Raw genomic sequence first — 23,652 nt, forward strand, 5'->3', positions numbered from 1 at the left:
CCAAACGCGGGATATAAGCGCCCACGATCCCTCCTCCTCTCCTTCCCACGTTCTCCACCCTCTCTCCATCGATCGATCGCAAACCACCTCCCAAGAACAACCAAGAAAGAGATCGGATCACCGATCGGCGCGCGGCGAGCGATCGAAGATGAGGGAGATCCTGCACATCCAGGGCGGGCAGTGCGGCAACCAGATCGGCGCCAAGTTCTGGGAGGTGATCTGCGGCGAGCACGGCGTCGACCCCACGGGGACGTACACCGGCACGTCGCCGCAGCAGCTCGAGCGGATCAACGTCTACTTCAACGAGGCGAGCGGCGGCCGCCACGTCCCGCGCGCCGTGCTCATGGACCTCGAGCCGGGCACCATGGACTCGCTCCGCTCCGGCCCCATCGGCGGCATCTTCCGCCCCGACAACTTCGTCTTCGGCCAGTCCGGCGCCGGCAACAACTGGGCCAAGGGCCACTACACCGAGGGCGCCGAGCTCATCGACTCCGTCCTCGACGTCGTCCGCAAGGAGGCCGAGAACTGCGACTGCCTCCAAGGTAACGTACACGTCGATTTTATATATACATATCCTCTTGTTCTTTAAATTCACTGTGTTTCGTTAAAAAAAGAAAAAACGAATCCTTGCGTTCATGGCATTCCTCTGCATTTTCTCTGCATACGTGTTTCTCGGGCCTCTGGAAACCGTCGCTGAAAATTTAGACTAGGATCATATGATTCTTTAACTTTTTTTTGGCAAGATCATTTTAGACGGTGGCATCCTAAAAGTGGACAAGGTTTGTACTTTCTGTGTGTATTTTTAGGTAAGACAGTATTATGCTACACATTATTAGCCTATCACCGCAGCGTGTTAAGATCTGCATGAAAAGAATCTGGAGTTTTTTTTTCTTTTGTTAGACAACAGAGTAATATGCCAACTTGGCAGCATTGATAATGAGCAATCTGGTATGAATAGCTTGTGGGTCTCAGAAAAAAAAATAAAATAAAAATGAATTGGTGGTTCCAGTTATGAGAGTGTGGATTGTTCAATTTGAGGAGCAAAACAAACCAGTAGTGCTGCAAATTTCAAGAATGAATTTCAGTGTGCAAACTTATCATACCATTTTAGGTTGGATTTGAATAGGAATACCAGCAGCACCAGTTGTTGAACCCAAATTTGGACATACATGGAAAAGACCATACATGATACATAGTAGTACTGGTTGGATCGGGTTAATCAGACAGAAGCACAACATCTTTACTCGTGGTTGAAATTGGGAATATCTTCAAAAAAAAATCGAATAAGATGAAATTATTATTTTCAGTCCCCATCACATTACACCACTTCCACCTGTCGGAATGAGACATTCATCCTGTGTCAAGTTGATCCATTGGCATGATGGGAAATCGGGATCAACACAGGCTAGAAATTGAGGCGCCATATATTGTTGGTTTAAATTTCAGTAGTTCTCTGTGTTAGATCTGTAAATCTTATATCGAGTTGAATCAACTGCTTAAAAATTGGAACACTATGGATACATGTTATGAAGGTTCTAAAAACTTCAAATGCACAAAAAATTCACAGAATACTTGAGGTACAGAGTACTGCTTATGTGCGCTGAATACTATTTTTCCCTCTATGCATAAAAGGTGAATCTGACTATATGCATTCATTCATTGCCAAGATGTAAGATATGCATGTTAAAAATGTTACCCAGTAATCAGTAATTATCATTGTTTTCTTGAAAATGCGAGGTACAACGTATGCCCAAACGAATTGAACCCAGCAACAAACTAAAAAAAAATATCCCCTAACTGCTACTTTCTGGCGAATAGAATTGTCGTTGAGAGAGAGTTTTCATCAGTTCCTCAGGTGGCAAACAACTGGTATTGTCGGTCAGATGCGAGTTTTCGGTACAGAAATACATCACCATCGCATCTCACCATCTTCTTTTGCCGGTGAAGGTTCATGAGGTTATCATCATCACAATAATAATGTACTACTAGTAGTAGAAAAACAATCATACTGTGACTAGTGACAATGTTGTACGACCTAACACAAGAAAGAGTGAAGGAGGAGGAGGATGTATCAGCTAATGGAACAGAGCCGTCGGTGGTGGTTACAGCGGATGAGACACTCAGACAGGCTGTTGCCAGTCTCTGGTGGTTGGGTTACATGATAGATCGATGGATGGATTATATTAGTGATGATGTTCTGATTACTTGCATATGTACTTAGCATGATTGCCTTTGGACGTATTTGGGAGAAATGGATTTTAGTGCACGTAATCATCAGAAACAGAATATAAACACATTTTCGGATTCAACTTACATATTATTAGAAACACAAATTAGTACTACAGGAATATGATTAGTCCGGAGATCTGATAGGACAGATAATGCGGTGCTAGTTTCTTGAATTGTTTGCACTTTCATGACTCTTAACAGGGGCATCTGAACTTTAGCTCGGTTAAATGTCTAAACCTCAATGTACAGTAGAGTTCAGATCATTTTCATTTTCAGTTAAGATGTCTCATATACTTATCCTAATCTGAGTAATGTCCTATAACTACTGATGGATAGTTGCATACCTTTAACTGTAACTGTCATAAATAATGGGCATTATACAAGAGCATGTATGAATGAACTACTTCCTTTATCCCAAAATAAACTAACCAAAGATAGAATGGGACATTTCCTGGCTTATATCCAAATTCATTATACTAGGAAATATCTCATCCTAAGTTGGTTATCCTAAGTTGGTTTGTTTTGATACGGAGGGAGTATGTAGTAACGTGAGTGACATGCAATTTTGTGAGTGCAGGATTCCAGGTGTGCCACTCGCTGGGAGGAGGCACGGGGTCGGGCATGGGCACGCTGCTCATCTCCAAGATCAGGGAGGAGTACCCGGACCGCATGATGCTGACCTTCTCCGTGTTCCCGTCGCCCAAGGTGTCGGACACCGTGGTGGAGCCCTACAACGCGACGCTGTCCGTGCACCAGCTCGTCGAGAACGCCGACGAGTGCATGGTCCTCGACAACGAGGCCCTCTACGACATCTGCTTCCGCACCCTCAAGCTCACCAACCCATCATGTAAGCGAAGCGATCATGCACCTTGACCTTGTGTGTGTAATTTGCTTGAAATTAACATGATGGAAATAATGATCAATTTGCTGTTGTTGTAGTTGGTGACCTGAACCACCTGATATCGGCGACGATGAGCGGGGTGACGTGCTGCCTGCGGTTCCCGGGGCAGCTGAACTCGGACCTGAGGAAGCTGGCGGTGAACCTGATCCCGTTCCCGCGGCTGCACTTCTTCATGGTGGGGTTCGCGCCGCTGACGTCGCGCGGGTCGCAGCAGTACAGGGCGCTGACGGTGCCGGAGCTGACGCAGCAGATGTGGGACGCCAAGAACATGATGTGCGCCGCCGACCCGCGCCACGGCCGCTACCTCACGGCGTCCGCCATGTTCCGGGGCAGGATGAGCACCAAGGAGGTGGACGAGCAGATGATCAACGTGCAGAACAAGAACTCGTCCTACTTCGTGGAGTGGATCCCCAACAACGTCAAGTCCAGCGTCTGCGACATCCCCCCCGTCGGCCTCTCCATGGCGTCCACCTTCGTCGGCAACTCCACCTCCATCCAGGAGATGTTCCGCCGCGTCAGCGAGCAGTTCACCGCCATGTTCCGCCGCAAGGCCTTCCTCCACTGGTACACCAGCGAGGGAATGGACGAGATGGAGTTCACCGAGGCCGAGAGCAACATGAACGACCTCGTCGCCGAGTACCAGCAGTACCAGGACGCCACCGCCGAGGACGACTACGACGAGGAGGACGACGCCGCCGCCGCCGACGAGGCCTGATCGATCGATCGATCGATCCCTCCCGCTTTGCCTCTCTGGCTCTCTGCTACGCTACGCTACATATATTTCGATCGGTACAAACACACAATGTGCCGTTGCCGTGTCTGCTGCTACTGCTGCTGCTTGTGTACTGTGCGCTACTACTTGTTGCATGCCTTCGTTCGTTGTCATCGTTGTTCAGGTTTCTTGTCTGTCTAAATTTGTTTATTCATGTACATGAACCGTGGTTTACTCTTTTCTATCTCTGTATATGTTAGGAAATGTTATCTATTCATTTTCATGGGACTAAATTCTACTGTGTTCATCTTCATCTGTGCATGCATCTCAATGTGCAGTTTTTTTATTTGCAATTTTCTCGATCGGTTACCATCCTGCATTGGTTTTTCTCTGTTTTGAAGGGAGACATGAATTGACATAAGCAAAAGTTAGTTTACACATTGCTGCAATGTATCAGCATAGGCCGCTTTAAATTACTCTACAACTGTGATAGCTTTGCATTTGGAGAGCTTTGCCAAAGGGGGCTCTAGCATGATGCCCGTTGCTCTGTCACTGTCATAGTGGCACAAACAAAAGACAGGGTCCTAGTGTTGGAAGCACTTCTTATTTGAAAAAAAGAAGTGTTGGAAGCACTATTTTTTATTTAAAGTAAGTTTTAGGTGAATGCAGAGATTTAACTTTAGTCTCTATATTTAGATACTAATTTAGAGTATTAAATATAGACAACTTACAAAACTAATTACATAAAAGAAAGCTAATTTGCGAGACAAATTTTTTAAGCCTAATTATTCCATAATTAAAGAATGTTTACTGTAGCATCACATAGGCTAATCATGGATTAATTAGGCTCAATAGATTCGTTTCGCGAATTAGTATAAGATTATGGATGGGTTTTTATTAATAGTCTATGTTTAATATTTATAATTAGTGTCAAAATATTTGATGTAATAGGGATTTAAAAGTTTTAGTCCCATCTAAAAAGGGTCTAGTTGTTCCTGCAAATATGGTGATCTCTCTCCTATCCATCTACTAGTAAGATCTAAAAGCCACATCATGACGCTTTAAGTATATATATGCCCAAAATATTTCTGTCTTACGTGTTGTGCCTATCTCTCACCCAAATGAAACCGCCTATGATGAGAGGGTACTGCTAATATACTAGGTGTGACCTTTTGGCATTCTGAAAGCAAAGTCATTGTTTAGTGGTGACTTTCAGGCTAATTCTTGTCCTAGCGCACACTGAATTCTGACCTCATACAGTCATACTCTTCCATCATCCCTACTCCTTATTTACAACAAGATGCGGTATATAGTACAACTACAAATCCTAAGCCGCAAACCGAGATATATCCTCTCTTGTGAAAATGTTTACAGTACAGAACAGATAAAAAATATGACCAGCCAAACTGAATGACATCTCTCTCTCTTCTTTTTCTTTTTTTTTTTTTTTGCCGGGTTGGCCGAAGAGACGACCAATCAAATGTTGTTAAGACTGAAAGGAGAGTTTTACAGATTGCAAATGCATCGACGGTAGAAGCTCAATGACATTATAGCTAGCCACGAAATGCTATTCTTCAGCTAAGCCAAAAGGCACAAATAACATATCTGAAACACACATATATTCTGTCAGAAAGTATCATTCCCCGGAAATATGTGGATCGATCGACCAGCAATATTTTGTGAGGTTCATCTGTGACGCGAGGGCGACATGAAGCAACAAAGGTAGCTAGTGCGGCTATTTTCTGAAGCTCAAGTTGGCGAGGAATTCGCACCTGCTTTCCAAGCACAGGGCCACGCAAACCCGTATTTCACAAGTTAGGGCAGGTTCCAATCCAATTATATTAGGGGTACAAGACGCAACTTTTTTTTGGCTGATGAGATTTGCCTTTTGATAACAACAACAACAGCTAGCTGATGTTTTCAGTGAAGGGGACATGCACGGTGAAAAGAAGAAGAATCAAATGGAAGATCACGAAGAGGCGAATATTCACGTGATCATCAGTATAAGGACGAAATATATGCAGTGGATAACCTTTATTCTTAGAAGGACGTTAAAAAGGGGAAAAGGCAAAAGGAAATAAATGAGGCTGAGCTTCTTTTTTCCTTGCTAAATTTGACTCTGGAAAAGGGCAGCAAAGAAAGATGATGCTTTGCAGAGTATTCTAGCCTTCTAGGTTCTAATTTCTATTCGCCTGATGAGTTTGTTGCTGAAAATAAACAGGTGAGATTCTGCTCAGTAACTGGGTACAGTTCATTTGACAGTGATGCTTGGCGCTACGCAGGTGACACGCAATATATTCAGGATTCAGGACAACGATATGTATGCTAAGACATGTATCACGCATGAAAAGTAGGTTTAATCAGTCAGATCATGCAAAAAAGGCAATGGCTGGGTTTGTTGTTTGGGCATCCTACACCACGTAATCTCTATTATTTGATATTCTCATTGGAATGCAACAAGTAGCTAGGATCAATGTTGAGTTAGAAAGTGTGAAAGAAACGCAATGGAACGGACGCGTAAGTCTCAATCGCATTACTCACGTTGGAGAAAAGCTTCAGAAGTTGCCCTGTTTGATGGTAACACAAAAATTGCAGTGCTCCTACGTTTCTTCATGCATCTCATATAATGGAGTACTCCCTCACTCTCATTTAGCGCAGTCATGAGTTTCCGTGTCCAACTTTCATTATCCATCTTATTTGAAGTTTTTTATGATTAATATTTTTATTGCTATTAGATCATAAAATCTGAATAGTACTTTATATGTGACTTATGTTTTTTTAATTTTTTTCAAATAAGACGGACGATTAAAGTTTGACACAGAAACTCATGGATGCGCTTAAAATAGAACGGATGGAGTAGCTTTTTAAATGGACTGTAAAACGTCAATTAATCCTATCAAAAAAAGCATGAGGGTTTCCCAAACCATCGGTAACCACGCGGTTACTGCATTGACCATATTTGCAGTGGGGGCACGATAGGGTTACTTACAATTGGGTTTGACAAAAATTGTTTGAATTCAAATTTTGAAAAAAAGGAGGGGGGGGGGGGGGCGGTGGAAATAGCAAAAAAAAAAAAAGGTCCAAAGTGGTTCTACATGATTTATAATGATATTTGTTTGATAAAATTTGTGAAAAACACTAAGCTAACTCTGTATTTTGGCATGACTATAAGGTGAAATGAAGATTTAATGCTTGAGACATATATATTGTGGATGTCATAATCTTTGTAATCTATCTATTAACTTATTAAAGGAATAGAAAAAGGAGCCTCCACGTTCGCTCTCACGGCCTAAAAATTTCCACATTAATCAGAGAAAAAGAAAAACAGAGTCCATATAGAAATATAATTTAGAAATAGTTGAAATTCGGAATTAAAAAATAAGGAATATTGGAAGAGGAGACTAGAGTCCATATAGAAATACAATTGAGAAACAATAGAAATTCGGAATTAAAAATAAGGAATATTAGAAGTAGAGTATATAGTCCATATAGAAATACAATTAAGAAATAATAGAAATTCGGAACTAAAAATAAGGAATATTAAAAGTAGAGTATATAGTACATATAGAAATACAATTAAGAAATAATAGAAATTCGGAATTAAAAATAAGGAATATTAGAAGTAGAGTATAGAGTCCATATAAGAATTTAAAACTAACTAAAATTCGGAATAAACACAATAAAATTAAAAGTAGAGTTTAGAGTTCATAAAAAAATACAATTTATAAATAACTAAAATTCGAAATTAAAAAACATGGGAAGAAGAGTCTAAAGTCAATATAAAAATACAATTTAAAAGTAACTTAAATTCGAAATTAAAAATTAAATAATATTAAATGATGAGTTTAGAGTCCACATAGAAATACAATTAGAAATAATAAAAATTCATAATTAAAAATAAATAATAGTCGAAGAAGAGCCTAGAGTCCATATAGGAATATAATTTACAAATAACTAAAATTTGATATTAGAAATAATTAATAACTAACACGTATATAAAATACAATATAAATATTATACATTAGTAGTTTCGTAAAGGTAGTACAAAATTAAAATTATGTTGTCATTTTAATATATTTGAATAATACATTAAGAAAACATATATGTTATTATATGACAGAAAATATAATGATGCTAGCCGCGTAATCTGCATGGGTCACCATGCTAGTTATATTATTAAAGGAATAGAAAAAGGAGCCTCCACGTTCGCTCTCATGGCCTAGAAATTCTCATATTAATCGGAGAAAAAGAAAAAGCAGAGTCCATATAGAAATACAATTTAGAAATAGATTAAATTCGGAATTAAAAAAATAAGGAATATTAGAAGAGGAGACTAGAGTCCATATAGAAATACAATTTAGAAATAGTTGAAATTTGGAATTAAAAAATAAGGAATATTAGAAGAGGAGACTAGAGTCCATATAAAAATACAATTAGAAAATAACTGAAATTCGGAATTAAAAATAAGGAATATTAGAAGTAGAGTATAGAGCCCATATAGAAATACAATTAGGAAATAATAGAAATTCAGAATTAAAAATAAGGAATATTAGAAGTAGAGTATAGACTCCATATAGAAATACAATTAAGAAAAAAAAATAGAAATTCGGAATTAAAAAATAAGGAATATTAGAAGTACAGCATACAGTCCATATAGGAATTTAAAACTAACTAAAATTCGGAATAAACATAATAAAATTAAAAGTAGAGTTTTGAGTCCATATAAAAATACAATTTACAAATAACTAAAATTCGAAATTAAGAAAAACATGGGAAAAAGAGTTTAAAGTCAATATAGGAATACAATTTATAAGTAACTGAAATTAAAAATTAAAAATTAAAGAATATTGATAGATGAGTTTAGAGTCCACATATAAATACAATTAGAAATAATAAAAATTCAGAAATAAAAATAAATAATATTGGAAGAAGAGCCTAGAGTCTATATAGAAATACAATTTATAGAAAATTCGGAATTAAAAAAATATATATTAAAAGACGAGTCTAGAGTCCATATAGGAATATATATAATTTACAAATAACTAAAATTTGATATTAAAAATAATTAATAACTAACACATATATAAAATACAATATGAATATTACACATTTGTAGTTTCGTAAAGTTATTGCAAAATTTAAAATTATGATGTCATTTTAATATATTTGAATAATATAATGAGAAAACATATATGCTATTATATGATAGAAAATATAATGATGCTAGCCGCGCAATCTGCGCGGACCACCATGTTAGTTTGTTACATTATTGTCAGTGTGAGGTTGTGGTTTTCTTTTATCCTCGTCTTTTTTTTTCCAAGTCAAACGAACCATGCCTCGCGGTAACCATTATGTAACCATTATCTTCGATGAGATTTGAATATTCTGAATTTATCTTTTTAAGATGGAATTCACATGGTTTTTGACAGTTACCATGATGTTATTGCAATAACCGTCTTAGTACGGGGGACGATAACCTCTCCGCGGATGCTATGGAAAACCCTGGTTAGCATCGCACGCCACTTTACACTGCTATCCCTGTGTCACACTGTCGCATGCTGTTTGGAAGGTTCTCCAAAGACTAATGATCAAGCGAGCACTTGCTCTCGCCACGCGTTCCTGCCGAGGGTTCACGAGATAACTAATTTCATGAATTTCGAGCGAATTTTTGAAATTCACTAAATTTTGTTTGAAATTTGACCAAAAAAAAAACACAGCAGATTGAGGGAGAGCTTCAAATTTTAGGCGATGAATTTTGAACAAGATGTGAACCATGTTCCTGCCCTACGAAATCCAACTAGCTCACTGCTGAAGGTCCCTAGCCCGGGGTCTAACGAACTTTGCAACAGGATTTGAACCGTTCCATCCAAAAAATAAAAATTCAAGGTATATATACTGGACAAGACAAAATTCAAAAATACATAAGGGATTGAAAAAAAACGTAATGGGACGTAAAGAATTTTATGACAAACGTCATTATATTTTTATTTGTATGTATAAGTATTATTAATTGGGTGCCGCCCAAAAACTGAGAGCATACGGACTACAGAGTAGTACACGTATGTACTTTTGGAAGTTGGAAACAATATTTCCACCGTGAAAAGCGTTGCCACGGCTGGTACTGCACAAAACTGAAGGTGGCTAAGCCCCGGGAGATCGGTGGGCGGTGGGCGGCGCCGCCGCGCGCACAGCATGCATCCGCTCGACTCGAGCCCTGCGTGAGCACGGAGATCGTGAACCCCTCACAAGCTACCTAACCGCCCGCGTGATGGGGACTTTGCAAGTTGGAGTAGTACTAGTAGACTGGTAGTAGTACGGTAGTACCCTCGAAATCGCGTCACGTACATTGGCCGCTTTGGCTGGTCAGGGGAGAACTTGCTAGTTGCTGCAATGATATGCTACATCTATCCGTCGACTCTAGTTAATAAAAGGGAAAATCTGTTTCGTAGGAAGTTATAATACGTGAGCTTAATTAGTATTAATCAATTGGACGGAAGACAGTAGTCTTATTCAACTCGTCCAATCGCATTCCTATATTGTGAAGAATTAACAGTGGAAATACCGACGAGCTAGTCGATCTGCCCATGCGTATGTACGAATATGATAGTTCATCTTCGCTAGAGTGAATCTAGCCAGTTTGAGGTGTTTGAAACGGATGAAAATGGGGATTAAGTTGGTACATTTAAAATGAGAAAATCATTAGCACATAATTAATTAAGGTTTAATTATTATAAATTTGATAAATAGATATATTTGATATTTTAAAATATAAAGTTTTCTCACGGAACATACCGTTTAATCGTTTGAAAAGCGTATTAACAAAAATCGAGGTAAAATCGACGCGTTGATGCACTGTACAATTTGAATTAAATTTTATATTGTGTCCTTTGCCTCCTACAAAAGGATTTAACAATTTTTACCAACTACTCCCCCTGTACCCAAATATAAGGGATTTTAACATTTTGCCTACATTGTTTGACCACTAGTTTTATTTAAAAAATTTGTGCAAATATAAAAAACGAAAAGGTATGCTTTAAGTACTTGGATGTTAAAGTAAGTCAAAAAAATAATAATTCAAAAAAAATTTAATAAGACGAATGATCAAACAGCGCAATCAAAATGTCAAAATCCCTTATATTAGGGGACGAAATCCCTTATATTAGGGGACGGAGGGAGTAACATGTAACACTTATATTAGGGGACGGAGGGAGTAACATGTAACAGTGATTAAGCTTATGCTTATAATTAAGCAAAAAATTAATTCACTTATGCCCATTATTTCACTTCTAATTATGCTTATAATTAAGCTAAAAGTTAAATTTTAGAGCTTAATTTTAGTTCTAGAGTTGATTTTGTGGTTTTTTCGTTATAGATTATTTTACAATATTTGTTTTCAAAACGCTAATAACAAGTATATAAAACTTTTACTCACAAATTGTATATAGATTACTAATAAACCATACAGATAAGATAAGCATAACGAAAGCAATAAGGCTAATAGTCTTATATGCATTACAAAAGAACCGACTTGCAGGTAAAACTTGGCCCACTTTAGTTGATACTACTGTAATTAAGGTCCCGTTTGGCACAGCTCCAGCTCCTAACTCCAACTTACCTGAAATCGGAGCTGTGTCAAACAGTCCAGATCCTTCTTTTTTGGCAGTGGAGTTGGCATAGCTACTCCTAATAAATGAACTACGGGGTGGAGCTGGGTTTTTACTGCTCCATAACTCCACTCCACCCCAAAAGACCCACTACCCTTTAAATTTTTAATGTATTTACATAAAAATACCACTGAACTACCCCTTCACACCTCTCCTCCCATTCTCTCTCCTCCCCATCCTCCTCCCTCCCTACAGCAGCGACGGACGGTGACGTTGGCGTCAGCGGCGGGCGTCGACGGGCTGCGTTGGCGGCGGCGGGCAGTGGTGGCGCGGCAGGCGCGCAGGCGTCGGCAGGCGGCAGCAGTGGCAGCCGATGCCAACCTGGTGTTCAACGAAATGCCTACAAGGAACGTGGTAGAGTGGAGCTAACTAATCTAGCCAAACACTTTCGTACCCACTTCAGCTCCTATAGGAGTTAGCTCTCACTGCAGTTGGAGTTGGGAGCTGGGAGTTAGAGTTTGGAGCCCTACTAAACGGGGCCTAACTAAACTTTATTTTTGAAGTCTAAAAAGTGATTCATAGTTCATTTTAGAAAATAAGTATAAATTACCCCCTAACCATCGTGATCGACCGAGTTATCCCCTGAACTCGAAAACCAGATATTTTACACCCTCAACTATACAAACCGGATAAAATACCCCCTAACTCAATCTGAAATGGTTTTGATCCTACATGGCAGTCCAGTCAGCAATTATTTTTTAAAAAAATCAGTGGGCCCCACATATCGTACTCACCCCTCTCACCTTTTTCTCTCTACTCTATCCCTCTCTTCCTCAATCCCCATCCTCTCTCTCTATAATCGAGCCGAGCAGGGAGGAGATGGCGGATCCCATAACCTGGCGACCGTGGTAGCCAGTGGCCTCCAAGGGGTGGAGCTACACAGCGGCGGGGCTCTACTCACGACAGAGTTCGTGGATGGCTCGCCTTGGAGAGGGCACTAAAGGCATCGGTAGAGGTAGCGGAGCTTGCACAAAGGTGATGGCTGCGGTGGCAGAGTTGGAGCTTGCATGAAAGCGGCAACGAGCCCGCTGCCGTCTACCAGTCTACCATCGCCACTGGGCTTATTCGGTCAACCGCGCATCGTTGCTGCCCTAAGATTCTCTGGCCAACCATGCTCCACTGCTGACGCCGCGGGGGACTAGTCTCCGCCACTGCCACCCTAGGCTTGTCCGGTCTGTAGGATCGAATCACAAGAACTAAGCCAACCAGAGGGGGGTGAATGGTTGATATACCCAAAAACCCAATCTTTTAGCGGAAATAAAAGTTACCCTCAAATTCGATGTAGATCGGTCTGACCGAGGTTGATCCGCCGGTCTGACCGAGCTCGTGCCGCCGGTCTGACCGGTGTTGATCCGCCGGTCCAACCGCCTGAAGATTGCCTACCACGTGTGAAGTCGCCGCCGGTCTGACCGTCTCTCCTCCGTCGGTCTGACCGCCGCCTGTCGCCGGTCTAACCGCCGGTATGTCGCCGGTTAGACCGCTGAAACCCGATGAAACACAAATCGAAGAACTCTCAAAGTATATGACAACTTTATTACTTCTGTCTGTGTTTACAAAGTACACCAACAGCACTCCTTACAAAAATCTCGACTAAACTCGAAACCCTAACTAAACTAGCAACTCAATTGCTCTCAAAAGCGATACCGGGAAGCATCACGCTCCCCCTCTATTTATACATGAGGTAGGCAGCCTAAAGCCACGAACCAAACTCATACTAAGAATCCTAAACACCTTAGGAAACCCTCTAGTACAAGACACAAACTTTACATAACCAATTGTACCAAATTTGGACTCCTTCCAAATTCGACTCTGCATCCCATACGCACACAATACCTCCATCGTATGCCATATGAAATCTTCAACCACGTGCATCAACTCTAGTCTTAGTATCCCGCATGATATCTGACCACCACGGACATCGTCTTACCACCAAGCCGACTCCCGGTCCATCACCGCAAATACTCTCCCGAGGCATCGAGTCACCTACACATGAAATAAAAAAAGAAACCATATTCCGAGACCAAGCTATCCCCAACTTGACTCATTGTTAGCAAACAACAGTATTACATACGTATAGTATCTATCTAGAAGCCATAACCATGAAACAATCACGGATATCCAAACAAACAACCCGAAACCGAAACCGACGTAGCGTCGGCCGGTCAAACCGTGGGCCGGCCGGTCTGACCGCTCGATCACCACCGGTCTCACCGGCATACACCACCCGGTCGGACCGGTCACATAAAATAACAGTGAATCCGATCATCACCTGAAAATTGATTATCTCCAAAACCACTTCGACGATAATCTCCAAATATCAAAACCAATAATCACATATGCCAATTGTTCATCACAGAATAAGAATCAAAACACACTTTGATCTTACACGGTTGACCGCACTCCACCACCGGCACCCCGGGGGACTAGTCACCGCCGCCGCCGCCATAGGCTTCTTCGGCTGACCAAACTAGGCTTCTCCAGCCGACTGCGCTCTGTCGCCAACATCCCAGGGGACTACTCTTCGCCGCTGCCTTGGGCTTCTTTTGTCTCCATCTCCTCTCAGTTCAAGGGTAGAGAGAGATGGAGGGGGAAGGAGGTAGAAGAGTGAGAGTTGATATAGAGACCGACATGTGGGCCCATTATTTTTAAAAATATTTTTTGCCACGCCGGAGTGCCACGTCAGCCAGTTTATGCCAAAACCGCCCAAAACAATGCTCGGGGGTAGTTTGTCTAGTTTGCATAGTTGAGGATGTAAAGTGCTTGGTTTTCGAGAACAGGAAGGTAATTCATAACTTTTTTCCTTCATTTTATTGAAAAGTGTTATGAGGATTGACACAGTTGGAGCCTCTCATGTTGTTTTTTTTAAAAAAAAATTATTCCAAGGATTATCGGGTGGCCGACTTGCGCCCTTCCCTAATTCGTATATACATTCCATTATATCTTATATTAGCTCATGTAAATGTTATAAATTGATACTTTATTTTTTTTTCATGTTATTTTGGGAATTTCTATATTTGTTATCAATGTGATAATTTATATGCTTTTTCTTGTCCTTTTAGAATTACTAAGAAGATTCCTTCTCTTGATTCTTTGTTCAATCCCTTGCACAGACATGAGTTTTGCTCACCTTCCAGTTTTTATCTATGACCCTCTCTAGACCAGTGCTGCTAGTTGACTACTCTATCAAGTCCGTATTAAGTCTAAGACTTGAACCTAGATGTGCTAGTTCTACCACATGAAACCTAACCAGTTGAGCTATTAACAATTTAGTCACGAGTGCTCGCATTTACAGTTAATTACTCTTTCAGCGGTATGTGAGATATACCCGTCAACAACAAGATGCCTAAAGTGGCTTCATCATTCTCAGGATATATATGTCAGGCTAACACTGGTGGAGAAGTAGTTTTTACTCCCGGTTCGTAACCCCCCTTTAGTCTCGGTTTTCCAACTGGAAATACAAATCCGGAACTAAAGATCGTTATATTTAGTCCCGGGTGAAATAACCGGGAGTAAAATTCTATCTTTAGTCCCGGTTGGTAAAGATAGAGCCAGGCCGATTCCCGGCTGCTCCTTTATTATATTCTTTTCTTCATTGTTTTTAATATATTGATTTCACTCCATCCCCATCCCCAAAATCCCAAATCAATTATCACCTCCAAATCCTCAAATCGATCATCTCCAAATACATCACAAAATCTTTTAAAAAAATTACATCACAACTTCTACAAAATTCATCACAAATACATCACATATTCATATCACACACAAATCAAATACATCTCAAATCCGGATCACAAATTCTCAAAAAAAAAAAAAACAAAACAAGCCGCCATCTTCCGCCTGCCGCCCAGCCGCCACCTTCCGCCTTCCGCCAGCTAGCGCCGTGCGCCGGCCGCCGCGCGAGGCCGGTGCCACGCCTGCAGATCAGGGATGAGTGGGGGGAGGGGGAGGAGGAGCCTCGCGTGGCGCCGCCGCCTGCAGATCGGGGAGGAGGGGGGAGGAGGAGGAGGAGAGGAGGGGGAGGAGGAGAGGATCCTCCGCGTGTAAGATAGCGAGGAGAAGGGGAGGAGAAGAAGAGATAGAACCGGGAGGGAGGAGGGGAGGAGGAGGAGATATGTATCTCGATCCCGCACGCCTTGATCTCTCCGCGCCTCGATCTCTCCGCGCATGCTGATCTTTTTTCCCGGTTGGTGTTACCAACCGGGACTAAAGATTGATCTTTAATCCCGGTTGGTAACACCAACCGGGACTAAAGATATTAGAGGGGTTTGACATCACCTACCTTTTTTAACCGGGACTAAAGATGATCTTTAGTCCTGGCTGGTGTTATCAACCGGGACTAAAGATCAAAAAGTAGCTCTAACCTTTTCAACCGGGACTAAAGATAATCTTTAGTCCCGGTTTTTATTGCAACCGGGACTATTGTGGAATTTGGTCGACCGTTCAAAGATGGTTTCTCCACCAGTGTAATCTTTCGAATGTACTAATAATGATATGGTGTGCGTGTGTATGTTTTATAGGGATGAGTGTGCACATCTGTTTGTATTGTTTCTAATAAAAAGGTTGGGTGCACTTGTCCAGCACATATGTGGTACTTGCACTCTTGTAAGTTAGTCTCACGTATCAAATACACGTAAGCAACAAAAGTTATAGTTTTTTAATAAAATAGTTTGTTATTTTTGTAATTTTATGAAATGTTTGGCTTAAGTTGTAGCTAAGTGATAGTTTTGATAAAATAATTGTAGTTATGTGAAATTTACTTTATAAAACTTGAGTGGTAGACCTATGCCTGATCCCTACGTCAAAACCTTAAAAGGGCGGTTATTTTTTAAGTTGTGTGAATTTGTTTGTGAAATTAGACGAATCCAAATCAACAAAATGTGAAACTACAAAAAATTTCTAAAATGAGGTCAACTAACATGATTTGTACATCGGGATGAGAACCGTGAGGTAGTACAACTATAAAGAAATAGAGCAAAACTTTGGGATGTAGAAGTGATTGAAAAAAAATAAACACACAAGATGAATTTCCTTAGAATTACTATATGTTTTAGATAGCAACAAGATAGTATTTTTGTAGTATTAAAAGAAGGATTTGGGGGTTTCTTTTTTTCTTTTTTTGAGAAACTATTTGGGAGTTTCCGAATGGGCTTGCATGCCTACATAGCTACATGGGATGGGAACTAGGGAGACAAACAGTACAACCGCGGGTCCCAAGAGAATATAGTCTGTTCTTCTCGTTAAGACACAACATCAACAAACTAGTAACTAATTAGATTACGAGACATACACAAGGTCAACAAACTAAGTAATTCGCAGAGCTAAGCTTATTTTCACGTGCAAGCATGTGACGACCCTGTTAAGAGAATTGACCTCACATCAAGAGTCATGATCGAAGCTTAATTTTTACTAGTACGTACTTTACCTCCTGAGACCCAAAAGGTCCTATAAACCTCCAAAAAAATGAAGAAAACACCAAAATAAAGGCCCCAAATGCTTAGCGCCTTAGCCAATCGATTTAATATACACTTGGTACTAATCAATCCAAAGCAATGATGCATTAATTGACTACGTGGAAGGTTAGCGAGGGCGCTGTCAGCCACTGGAACGTTGTGAGACCGGCACGAGACAGATTAGTCAAGCGGTACGGTTGCCGGTTGGTTCCGGCAGTGAGACCAATTCATTCCCCCTCTCCCTCCCTTTCTCTCCTCACGTCACATGAATCTCGAGAAAGTATGTAGAAATTGGCAAAGTTCTTGTGACGGATTAATCAGGTCATGTGAAGAAACAATCCCTTCCCTTCTCATCAAGGAGTTGCTAAACCCATCATCAACCTTATCCAACAAAACTTTCAAATTTAGCCGTTCTAAAATTGAAACCCTCTTCCACTCTCCCAGGTCCGTTTTTTTGGACGAGAAAACGCATGCGAAACGGGGGAAATTTGGATGGTTTTTATTTTTCTTTTCGTCGAAACGCACCACTGGCTATCGCGTCGTCCACTACTATTCTCGCTCTCCCCTCTACCAAGGCCCCCACGCCACGCACGCGCACAAAGTCTGAGGCGGAACTAACCCACCAATCCGCCACCAACCCAGAGCGCCGAGAAGCCCAACCGCGGCGAGCAGTGTGCCACGGGCCGGCGCGCCGGCGAACTCCTCCTCCTATGCTCGCCGCCGGCGATGCCCAGCCCGCTGAAGGAGCGACCCGCCGGCCGACTCGGCCGCCTCCTCGCCGCGCTCCGCCCGGCGCGCGCTGGCCCGCTCCCCGTCCAGACAGGCTTCCCCACCTCCCTCGCTGACCTCGTCGTCAAGAACCATGGCCGCCTCAAGAAGCCCTCCGCCTCGGCGTCCAGGCGCAAGAAGCGCGGCGGGCCGGAGGCTCCCCCCTCGCCCTCGCCGTCGCCCTCGCCTTCCCCTCCGCCGCAGCCTTCCTCGCCACCACCACCACCACCATCCCCGCCGCCTGCGGCCGCTGTCTCGGTCTCGCCGCCAACCCAGCCGAGACCGAGACCGGAACTTCCGCCGGTGGAGGCCGTCCTCCGCCGCCAGCCCAAGGGCCGCGTGTTCGGCCTTGGGCTGGGGTTCGTCTCGCTCGTCGGCGTGGTGTCGCTCGCCCTCCTCGTGATCTGGAGCAAGAAGGTGGTCGCGGCCGTCACCGTCGCCTCCTTCTCGCTCTTCCTGCTCGAGTCCGTCAGGTCCTCCGCGCTTTCCCGGCGGCCGCGGCGGCCGGCGGCGAACAACAAGCTGGATTTGGACGGGCGCGGCTACGTCTCGCCGATCCGGGAGGTGGAGCCGGCGAGGGCAAGCTTCTCCGATTCCTCCAGGCGAAGCGAGTTCTCCATCCTTACCATTGAGGAGAGAAGCGAGGTAGGCGACGATTCGATAGTCGCCATTGAGGAGAGAATCGCGGCAGGCGGCGACGACTCAAGCAACGCCAAGGTCAAGACCAAGAAACGGTCATGGAGGAAGCTGATTCCCCGCAAGTTACAGAAGGGCATGAAGGGCAAGGAGGCGGAGGATTCGTCGGGTTCTTTCCGCAGCAGCGAAGGCAACCGAGGTGACGCCACGGCGACGGATTCCTCGGACTCTCGCCGTGGAATGCGCACCAAGGCCGCGGACGCCTTCGTCGCCAGATCGATGGATTCTTCGCCGTCTTTCCGCGGGAACGGAGGCGACACGGACGCCGACGCTGACAGCAATGCCACGCGGGTAGAAATCGACGCGCCGGCCGATGTCCTCGCCGGAGACGGCGACGCCGTGGGAGGGACCCGGTCCTCCGTCGCGCTCCTCGTCGTTGCCGTCGTTCTCGTAGGCCTCGTCGCCGGCAAGCTCCCGGCCGTCGTGTTCACCGTGCTTTGCGGCGTGTTCATTAGCTCGGTTCAGAGATTGCCGGCGGGCGGTGACGGCAACGGCGATCGGAGCTTTACATGGTGGTTTAGGATCAAACCCAAAGATGTAAATTAGTGGCAGAAGAAAGGGGAGAGTTGAGTGACAAAAGAAAGAAGCAGCAAATACATAAATATTTGTTCTTGTTGCTCGTGTCGTTCGTGCTTTGCATTCATTCCTTCCTGAATCGGAACTCGAAGTGCAATGTTAACTTAACAACGTTATGGGGTGTTTAGACGGGGCTAAAACTTTTTAGGCCAAGTCACATCGGATGTTTGTACGCTAATTTAGAGTATTAAACATAGACTAATAAAAAACTAATTTTATAAATGAGAACTAATCCGCGAGACGATTTTTTTAAGCCTAATTAATCCATAATTATCTAAAGTTTACTGTAGCATCACATTGTCAAAATTATAGCGTAATTAGACTCAAAAGATTCGTCTCGCAATTAGTCCAAGCTTATGGAATGGGTTTTGTAATTAGTGTATGTTTAATACTCCAAATTAGTGTCCAAACATCCGATGTGACAGGGACTTGGAATAAGTCCCTGGAAACCAAATAGCCCCTTAGAGTCTCGCCTGAAATCTGTCTGCAGTTCATCCTTAGGATTACAGCTTTCTTTGCACCGTGTTGTTTTTTTAAACAATCCGATAGTGCGATGATTCTATTGATTGAGCGGAAAAAAATTACAAGCCTGTATAACCCTCGAAGGCATAGCCTCGAAAAGAAAACAACCACATCATGCTTCTACAACCAAATCGCGCTACTGAAGGGTAAATGAACACGACACCCCTAAGAAAAGAATCTTCTAGACGATGCCACCCAAAAGTATCGTCGCCGCCTGTCGTGAGAATCCAAGACAAGATTTTCACTCGAAGAAATCCAACAGGGAGAGCATAGGAGATCATACAACAACACCTCAAGGGAAAAGCGGTGCCCGCAGACGTGGTCATTACTGGCCCTAAGGCTGGGCTTTTGTCCGTGATCTTTCTGCTCTCCCGAGTCGAGGTCAATCCGGAAACAGCAGCCCACCACCCGTCCACCTTCGACACGCAGCCACCGTGCCAGCGCCTCGTCGCCAGTCAGCCATCAGGAGGGAGCTCGACCACTGACGCACTCCGAATCCATCCAGGTAGTTGGGCTGGAGAGGGAGAGGTTGAGAGAGAAGAATGGATCCTCCCTCTCTCGCACTAGCCCACCGACGTGGCAATCTTATGACGACAAAGCGTCGTCGCAAGAGGACAAGCGTCTATATCCAAGCCCGTTGCAGGCCTACAGCACCCACCTCACAACACCACCATCGCCGCTACCTCGGCTGGATATCCCATGGCAGCACCCCCACCTCAAGCCGTGCGCACGCCGCGAACTCCCATAGCCCCCGCCGCCACACCACTCTCGACAATCACCTTTATCATGCTGGCGCCCCATCGTCGCTGCCTGCTGCGCGCTGATCTCTTACCATTGGCCATGCACCGCCGCCGACTGTGACTACGTGTCGCAAGTCCTCCTACCGCTACCAGCCATGTCCTGTGGCCTTCTGCTGTTGCCACTTGTGCCCCTCACCGACCGGGCTAGCCTCGCCACCGTCGCCCCCTCGCCCACTGCCACAACAACATCCGTCTCTTCCGGCCAAATCTGGTGTGGAAGGGCCTCGATCTAGCCATTGGGGCCGGATCCACGCTCCGTTGTCGCTGCGCCTGCTCCTTCCCCACCTCCTGCCACAAACCTCTCCTCCGCTGCCATCTCCGGAACCGCGGGGTGGGCACCGGATCTAAGGTAGAGGACACAAGATCCGCCGTGCATACCCCTCCCCCACCGCCTGCCCGTCCCTCTACACACACCGCCTCCACGCCCTCTACCCCGCAGCCACATCTCCTCCAAAGCCTCCTCCACTGGACTTCTCACTAGCTCCGATGGAGAACCGGGGTTGGGTGGTGCAACCACGGACCCCAGCTGTTTAGGCTTTCTCCGGGAGGGGGAAGCACCTCTCTGTTACCATTCTTGTGACCGTTCGGCTTTGTCGATGAGCCGCTCGGGCGGTGGCGAGGCGAATGGGAGGGGGGAGGGGGCGACTGTGGCAAGTTTTCACCATCCAAGTCACCCCTGAGGTGGGAGCGATGGGAGGAGGAAACTTCTCATGATCATAGGAAAAACATAGGAATTTTGGAGGATTTCAATTCTATAGGAAAAATTCCTATGAATGCCTTTAAAGCAAATGATTGAATCCTTCCTATGGAATGGTTAATCCTATAAAGATTTTGAAGAAAACTTAGTAAGAGCTCAAACTTTTGGAAAATTTTCTTTGAGTCTATCTATCTCATTTGATTCATGTGTTTTCCTACAATCCAATCCAATTAAACAGTCATTCATGTGTTTATCCTATGTTTTGTAATATTCTGTTTTACACTTTCATTTCTATTAGAATTATGTGTTTTTCTTTTATTTTTTTTTTCTCATTTCTACGATTTAAATGTGACCTTGGTGTTGTTGGTGGCTGCACTAGTGTTGTTGATGATACACTATTTCTTTTTTCTTGATGTGATGCAAGAATATTCTCGCTGCCATTCAACGGAACACCCCTCCCCGTCGAATCGACGATTACCCAAGTGGCAATCATGAACATTTTCGCCATTTTTTCTTCAAACTTTTAACTTTTTCATCACATGTAAATTTTCTTATACACACAAACTTTCAACTTTTTCATCACATCATTCTAATTTCAACCAAACTTCTAAAAGTGTGAACTAAACACATCCATCCCGACCATGGCTGTTGCGACTTGCGATGATCAGAAGCTGCATTGGATTGCACAGCACCGTCCCACTGAACAGGAGTACTGATGGGCTACTACTGCTGCTATGGCTGCCGGCCTATGGGTTTCACTCGGTCGTAGAGTAAAATAGTGCTGGCTAGTGAGACAAGCACAAGCTGCAGAGTTCGGCATCATCCCGGCCGGTCCCCATGATCCAAGCTGAGAACTCCATGGGATCCATCTGATCCGACGGCCGGGTGGACCACAATGCTGCAGCCTGCGCGCAGGGGAAAAGCCTGGGAGCGCCATCATTCCAAAGCCGGCAAGCAAAGGCAGGCAGGCAGGCAGCAGCCGCCCCGGTTCGCGGGCTTCGGCTGCACTAGTTTTTCGCTACCACCAAATTGAAAGCCACCTCGCGCGGCTTCTCGCCTCTGCCTCAGGCCTCAGCCGTCGAGGAGAGGGCTCATGTGAGAACGCGTAGCCGCGCACCCGGCCGGGCTGGCACCGTGTGTCCGTGTCTCGTCACTCTCCGTGCTGGGTCTTGTACTGGCATTCATGCCGCCGCAAGTCGCAAATGGACTTTTCCCAGTGGTGAAGCCCGTTTTTCCAGCCGTACTGTTAACTGTCTATGCACAAGAATGTCCCCCCAATTGCATGAGAAAAAAAATCAAAAATAAAAAGAGAAGATTTATGCGTGTCACCGTTTGGTTGCAGCTAATCACACAGCCTTAGGCGATCTGAAATTCTGAATCCGTCGTCATTTGTTGATTGCTGTGGACTGCTTGGCTCGGAGAGACGTACTGGTGCAGACATTTGGAAGATCGACGAGGGAACCTAGCAGCACCGCTGAGACGCTGACGCCGATAGGGGACATTCTTGTGCAAATTTATAATCAGTTAATATTCGTTCGGAAAAAAGAAAATGAAATCAGCTACTAGCATCTGCCATTTGACTGATCCTGGAGGGAAACCTCTAGTTTAGCCACACAGCAACACTCATGTTTGTCAGCGGTTTATTATAACTTCTCTCGCCAAACAAACATGACATCTTCTTCTTGGAGTTTCTTGGGCTACGCGTTTCTTCTCCATGGAGTTACGGCCGGTGATTGGGTAGTACGTGGGTTGAAAATATGGTAGAGTTGGTGATCCCGGCAGATTTGGTTGGAGTTATTCGGAATTTTCTATCATTAGCGCAGCTTCTTCTGGTCAAAGTCTACTCTTGATTCTTTTTTTCACCACGAACCAGACGGTTGAGTGTTCTCAAAAAAAAAAAAAAAGACGGTACGTTCGAGGAAATTCTTCCTGATGCCACAGCGGGAATCAAATTGTTTCGCTCTAAACAGGTATGTGTAAAATTCATTGGTGCCACGAGCCCATTACGGGGCTTATGCTATTGTGCATATCTAATTGATTCGGGGTGTCTAGAAATGAAGTTATATAGAAAGGTTTTCTTTTAACTACAGTAAGAAAGGTATATTCACTACGGCACATAGTCCCTCTATCTAAAAGTCTAAACATATTTCATTTTTTGGTTTTTTCAAATGAGTTAAATATATTTTTAGTCTCTATGTGTTAAATTAAATTATTGATCAGAATCCATAAAATTATTTTAATACTCATTGGTTGCATCTATGTATATTGTTTAGATAATGAAGATGATTTATATCTTCAGTCTCTGTTAAAGTCAATAAAAGATAAAAGAAATATACATGCATATAGTTTCTTGGTTTTATTATATGATGGATAAGTTAATTTCTCCTTAATCTTGATAATAAAAGAAATATGTTTTAAAGATCAAGGGAGTATGATTTAGTGCTAGATTTCAGTAATTTCGTGGGATTGACCGATTTGGCGCGGACAAAAGAGGAGCAAAGAATCCAAGTATGATCCTGTGATTACTGTGATTCACGTTTTCGATTTGTTAGGTGCTCTTTCCTTGGCATCTAGTAGTGTAGCAAGAAAGGTACCACAACGAAGAAAAAGTCACATTAGAAGCTGGCCTGGGAA

At 43.5% G+C, this 23,652-nt stretch overlaps 2 protein-coding genes across 2 annotated transcripts; both read left to right on the plus strand.

The window, feature by feature from the left end:
* On the plus strand, positions 1–3,993 carry LOC127766548 (tubulin beta-8 chain). The gene is made up of 3 exons (XM_052291620.1): positions 1–542; positions 2,807–3,076; positions 3,169–3,993. The coding sequence occupies exons 1-3, from the start codon at positions 149–151 to the stop codon at positions 3,843–3,845; spliced, it is 1,341 nt and encodes a 446-aa protein (XP_052147580.1). The 5' UTR covers positions 1–148; the 3' UTR covers positions 3,846–3,993.
* Positions 3,994–17,521: 13,528 nt separating this feature from the next.
* Positions 17,522–19,376, plus strand: LOC127765500 (uncharacterized). The gene has a single exon (XM_052290411.1). The coding sequence runs from the start codon at positions 17,686–17,688 to the stop codon at positions 18,967–18,969; it is 1,284 nt and encodes a 427-aa protein (XP_052146371.1). The 5' UTR covers positions 17,522–17,685; the 3' UTR covers positions 18,970–19,376.
* Positions 19,377–23,652: the final 4,276 nt, after the last annotated feature.

Source organism: Oryza glaberrima, chromosome 3, assembly GCF_000147395.1.
Source record: "Oryza glaberrima chromosome 3, OglaRS2, whole genome shotgun sequence".
In the NCBI taxonomy this organism is placed as follows: Eukaryota; Viridiplantae; Streptophyta; class Magnoliopsida; order Poales; family Poaceae; genus Oryza; species Oryza glaberrima.

Excerpts from the sequence above, each read along its gene's own strand:
- LOC127766548 (XM_052291620.1), top strand. The coding sequence starts at position 149 with ATGAGGGAGATCCTGCACATCCAGGGCGGGCAGTGCGGCAACCAGATC. Across the intron at positions 543-2,806 it reads GAACTGCGACTGCCTCCAAG|GATTCCAGGTGTGCCACTCG; the intron begins GTAACGTACACG and ends TTGTGAGTGCAG. Across the intron at positions 3,077-3,168 it reads CAAGCTCACCAACCCATCAT|TTGGTGACCTGAACCACCTG; the intron begins GTAAGCGAAGCG and ends CTGTTGTTGTAG.
- LOC127765500 (XM_052290411.1), top strand. The coding sequence starts at position 17,686 with ATGCCCAGCCCGCTGAAGGAGCGACCCGCCGGCCGACTCGGCCGCCTC.